This window comes from Ixodes scapularis, unplaced genomic scaffold, assembly GCF_016920785.2.
Source record: "Ixodes scapularis isolate PalLabHiFi unplaced genomic scaffold, ASM1692078v2 PGA_scaffold5__190_contigs__length_132052651, whole genome shotgun sequence".
Lineage (NCBI taxonomy): Eukaryota > Metazoa > Arthropoda > Arachnida > Ixodida > Ixodidae > Ixodes > Ixodes scapularis.
Window position 1 is genome coordinate 130,926,698 of NW_024609880.1, and position 5,595 is coordinate 130,932,292.

At 46.6% G+C, this 5,595-nt stretch overlaps 1 protein-coding gene across 1 annotated transcript; it reads left to right on the forward strand.

Moving 5' to 3' along the window:
* Nucleotides 1–506: 506 nt before the first annotated feature.
* LOC120844097 (gastrula zinc finger protein XlCGF7.1-like) lies at nucleotides 507–4,594 on the forward strand. Its single transcript, XM_040215722.2, has 2 exons — nucleotides 507–719; nucleotides 3,284–4,594. The coding sequence occupies exons 1-2, from the start codon at nucleotides 641–643 to the stop codon at nucleotides 4,036–4,038; spliced, it is 834 nt and encodes a 277-aa protein (XP_040071656.1). The 5' UTR covers nucleotides 507–640; the 3' UTR covers nucleotides 4,039–4,594.
* Nucleotides 4,595–5,595: the final 1,001 nt, after the last annotated feature.

The window sequence follows — 5,595 nt, forward strand, 5'->3', positions numbered from 1 at the left end:
CCTTCGTTCGCCGACACACCATGTCCATTTTGTTCACGTGTAATTCTCAAAACCTGTGGCGGCGATATACCGTGCAGTTGTTGGTTTTGTGGCATGCCTGCCTTTTTTCAGCACTACAGAGCAGGAGCGATGTAACTAAACCACGCTCTTTGATCGTACCCAGTTGTGTCTTTCATGATTTATGTAGATCTGTATCGAAGTAATCTTTTACCGTATGTTTAAAGGTGAAGTAAAACCTTCGAAGCACGTATTAATAGAGAAGGATCACTTTTATGTTTGATTCACGTGCATTTTTACAGTCGACGTTTTCGGTGTATTCAGTATCAAGTAATGGTGCGGGTGTTTGATCGTGATATTATTATTTTACGTTTTGAATTACACTGCAATATCAATGTAAACCCCTGAATTTCTCTACTTCATCAGCATGATGTGTTTTTGTTTGCTTGTTCCTTAAGTTTCGTTGTGATTGAGCTTCTGTATTGGTATAGTATAAAAAAATGAACAAAACAAAATTTGATCTTCAGTCCTAACAGAACTTGCCCACGCAGCATCCGACTCCGAATGGCAGAGAACGGACTACGAGGACAAGGGGGCGGAGCTCTCCTTCCAAGGAGCCGAATTGCAGAGGCAACCATTGAAGATGGACCAGGAGGGGAGGACGGACGGCGGTGCGACTTCTGCCGCCAATCTTATGGTGCCCACGGAACTAACAACACCAGGTATGAGAAGAAGCACACGGGAAAACAGTCATACAGCCTCGTACCCTCTTAGCACACCCTCACAGATTCATGAACGGTCCCACACGGATAGAAAACCTTTTTGTAGGCTCGGTTTTTTAGAAGGTGGAAAACGTAAGGAGTCTGATGTGGTAGACAAAGTTTTCTCCACGTGGAAACTTCATTAAGTTTTAATTAGCGGTCTGCACCAAACCGAAAAAATATACCGCATACATAGTATTTGATATCAGAGAAATGTACCATGCCGAGTTGTTTATTTATATTACAAACTTGTATTTTTTCCTTCAGTTCCGGTTGATCTAGTAGCTTTCACAAATGCTATAAATAATTTTCGACGCATGAAATAGCCCAAAATATGTTTGGCTGTTCCAAATGATCGAAGCTTTAGAACAGGGGTGGCCAAGCTGCGGCTCTTCGCGTGTTAAAGTGCGGCTCGCGGCTTCACCGGCCCCCCCCCCCCCCCCCCCCATAAAAAGTGAAATGGACCGCGTTTTAAATCGAAAGACAGGTTGCAGTTTGGTAGCCTTGTGCTACTGCTGCCTTACGTACAGTCGGACTGCTTTTTACTCGGATTGATTGAAAGAAAGTTGCTCGAGTTTCGTTTACTGCACTGAACAAAAGTTTGCCTGCCCCCCCCCCCTGCGGCTCTTGGAAGTTTGGGGGTTTTCGTTTGCTGGTCTTAGGCCGGGTCAGCCTGGCCACCCCTGCTTTAGAAGTTTAGCTATAGGCTGGCAAATGTCCACATCATTGTCGATATAGAACCGCGTTTTTTGCTGTTTAAAATCACTCGTAAAATAATTACTGTGTACCTTAGCGATTTTTCAAGTTTCTAAGATGCACACGATTATTCCAAGACAGGGATGGGCAGTATTTCAAATACAAGTATTTGAAACACGTATTTTGAATACTTTGTGTATTTTGCATTTGTATTTAATTACAAATTGGGTAATGTATTTGAAGTGTGTATTTAAATATTAAAACGTGGGTATTTCAAATACAATTGTAATTAAATACAATTTTGTGGGCGAAAATACATCCCTCAAATTTATTGTCATTGTCCAGAGCAGGAAGAAAACTACGTTCTGCGCCAAATGCAGTGTCTCTCAATCAAGCACAAGCGTTTAGTGACTTTGTGATTACGGTGCTAGTCCAGAATAGTGACGAAATCGACGTTCACAGGCAGACTGGCTAAACAAGTGCCCGTGACAACGTGTGATGCTTTCCAGCCTGATTTCCATCCATATTTTTGCCTGGAACATTCTAAATGCGCGGGTCGTCCAGATTGTCGTAACTGGTGCGAGTTGCAGCAATAAAAAATTCTCTAGCTAGTGCTGCGCATCTTGGTCGTCTCTGTTCTTTGTTGGTCTATACCAAAATGTAATCGACAAAAAATTCTGCTTGAAGCTCTGTACTTTTTTAACCTATTACGTCCAAGCTGATTACATTTTTTGTGATTATATTTCAATTACGTTACTAGAGCCTCGCACACTAACTCCCGAGTGTGCGATGCAAAATTAAAATGAGATAACCAGAAACCCGTTGCGGTGCCCTGAAGTCGCTGACGCAAATTTTGAGGAATGTATTTGAAAAAGTATTTGGAGGAGACCAAATACGTTTGACTGTATTTGTATCTTGTAGTTAGATGCTTTTTTGGAAATGTAATTAGAATTGTAATTAAATAAATTTTTGACGAAGTATTTTGTATTTGTATTTCGATACATATTTGCATGTATTTTGCCCATCCCTGTTCCACGAGCTTATTGAATGCTATTTTGTGTAACCTAATAATCTGTGTGTGAATGACCCTTCCAGCGTCACTTAAAACACAGTCGCGATCATTATGAATGTCGACACGCTATCACCCGGCGCTTCGTACTGGCAGCGGTAAGCAGCCGCAGTGTTGTAGTCGTTACCGTAAAAGAGTAAAGAACTACGTTACTTGCGAAATAAAGGAACGCGATAATGTCGCCGACAGAACGTAACGCACGTTACTTTTGCGTTACTTTTTTTTTATAAATTGACGGTAACAGCGCTTTTGTTTTCTTTTGGCGACAGCGTGTTTCGACTTTAACATGACAGGCGCTGGTTGGGGTTTTTCTAAAGCGGAAATTTTTTCGTGGGGAAAAGATTGGAAAAATTTAGAAAATTTGTAGATTTAGAAAACTAATGAATACGTTACTACGTTACAGAAAGAAAAAAGGCGCTACCGGTAACGACGTTACTTGTAACACGTTACCGCCAACACTGTGCAGCAGCAGCCGCGGCGGCTTGACTTTCCTTCCGCACTTGGTTAGGAGAACGCGCAAGCCACCACAGCTGCCGCAGCATGGGGCTGCCAGAGTGGAATCTTAAACGATTGCCTATAGACCTTTACAAGCATTACGAATGAACCTTTTTAACATCTCAAATGAATGAATACCTACTCTTCGCTGCACCGGCATGATGTAGGTATTCTGGACCATGTTCATCTAGGTACTCAAAATTCCCATGTTCAGAACAACAAAAACAGCGCCGACATTTCTTGCTTTGTCCTGTCATCCCAACAGACCTGATCGAAGCATACTCTGGCGACAAAGTGGATACCTTCGACCAGGACAGCCGCAGGGGTGACACCTCTCCCCCAACCAACCCACAAAAGCAGCAAACGCACCGAAACCCGGACAAGCACCGGTGCCGCTTCTGTCCTCACTCATGTCTTTCTGCAGCGGGTATCGCCATCCACGAGAGGACTCACACTGGAGAGAGGCCCTTCAGTTGCGATGTTTGCGAGAAAACGTTCCCGGATAAGTCTTACTTGAAGGCTCACGTTAGAACTCACACCGGAGAGAAGCCGTTCAAGTGCAACACGTGCAGCAGGGCCTTTGCTCAGAAAAACAACTTGGCGGTTCATGAGAAGATTCACACCGGAGAGAAGCCGTTCAAGTGCAACACGTGCTGCAGGGCGTTCACTCAGAAAATCAATTTGGCGAGTCATGAGAGGACTCACACGGGAGAGAAGCCGTTCAAGTGCAACACGTGTAGCAGGGCGTTTAGTCAGAAACACAACTTGGCGGTTCATGAGAAGATTCACACCAGAGAGAAGCCGTTCAAGTGCAACACGTGCTGCAGAGCGTTCACTCAGAAAACCCATTGGGCGAGTCATGAGAGGACTCACACGGGAGAGAAGCCGTTCAAGTGCAACACGTGTAGCAGGGCGTTTACTCAGAAATGCGATTTGACGATGCATGTGAGGACTCACACCGGAGAGAACCGTACAGGTGCAACACGTGCAGCAGGGCGTTCACTCAGAAAACCCATTTGACGAATCATGAAAGGACTCACACCGGAGAGAAGCCGTTCAAGTGCAACACGTGCAGCTGGGCGTTTACTCAGAAATGCGATTTGACGATGCATGTGAGGGCTCACACCGGAGAGAAGCCGTACAGGTGCAGCAGGGCGTTCACTCAGAAAACTCGCTTGGCGAATCATGAGAGGACTCACACCGGAGAGAAGCCGTTCAAGTGTGAGACCTGCGGTAGAGCGTTCGCGGCTCATAGCAATTTACACGCTCATCGGAAGATACATCGCAAGTTATCGAAACAGCAACGTGCATCATAGTTGTGGAAGGGATTTAAACGAAATACTCTAGCACCGACGTGTGTTCATTTGGCTTGGCGATAGACCTGCAGCGGTTCTACTTGCAAGCAGTGTGTGTTTTGCACAGTTCAAAATGTTTCAGCCTGTTATTTATTGCGCAAACACAGATAAAAAATGTGAATTTCCCTTAGACGAAGCGACCAGAGGTCTTTTTAGAGCGCAGCTCTTAGGGGCCCGTTTCCGGCTTGAGCGGCGTCGCCGCCGCCGTTGGCGTAACCGCGCGGTGCATTATGGGTAAATTTCCCCGCTAAATCTGGCGGGAAAACTTCCCCGCTAAATCTAGCGGAAAAGTTTCACCGCTAAATTTAACGGAAAATTTTCCCCGCTAAATCTAGCGGAAAAATTTCCCCGCTAAATCTAGCGGAACAATTTCCCCGCTAAATCTAGCGGAAAAATTTCCCCGCTAAATCTAGCGGAAAAATTTCCCCGCTAAATCTAGCGGAAAAAATTTCCCCGCTAAATCTAGCGGAAAAAGTTCCCCGCTAAATCTAGCGGAAAAAATTTCCCCGTTAAATCTAGCGGAAAAATTTCCCCGCTAAAGCTAGCGGGAAAAATTTCCCCGCTAAGTCTAGCGGGGAAATTTCCCCACCCCGAGGTCACGTGACCTCGGGGGGGGGGGGTCACGTGACCCCCCCTTCGAGAACACGCGGCCCTCAGTACCCTTCCCTCCTCCTCCTCAAGAGCTGCCCTCCAATTCGGCATTACAGGGAGTTGTAAACGGCTTTCACTTTTAGAGCGCAGCTCTTAGGGGCCCGTTCCCGGCTTGAGCGGCGTCGGCGTAACCAAGGTCATCCCAAGGTCACGTGGCCCCCAAGGTCACGTGACCCCCAAGGTCACCCCAAGGTCACGTGACATCCAAAATCACGTGACCCCCCTGAAGAAACGTGACCCCCCCCCGAAGTCACGTGACCCCCGCCGAGGTCACGTGACCTCCCCGATGACGTCACCGGCATCCGCATCGTCATCATCACTGATGACGTCATCAGTGATGATGACGATGACGATGCGGATGCCGGTGACGTCACTGATGACGTCATCAGTGATGATGACGATGCGGATGCCGGTGACGTCACTGATGACGTCCTCAGTGATGATGACGATGCGGATGCCGGTGAGGTCATCAGTGACGTCACTGATGACGTCATCAGTGATGATGACGATGCGGATGCCGGTGACGTCATCAGTGACGATGACGTCATCGGGGTGGTCACGTGACCTCGGC

Bases quoted from the DNA above. Each gene is read 5' to 3' on its own strand.
- LOC120844097 (XM_040215722.2), top strand. From the start codon at position 641: ATGGACCAGGAGGGGAGGACGGACGGCGGTGCGACTTCTGCCGCCAAT. The intron at 720-3,283 runs GTATGAGAAGAA...TCATCCCAACAG, and splicing joins CACGGAACTAACAACACCAG to ACCTGATCGAAGCATACTCT.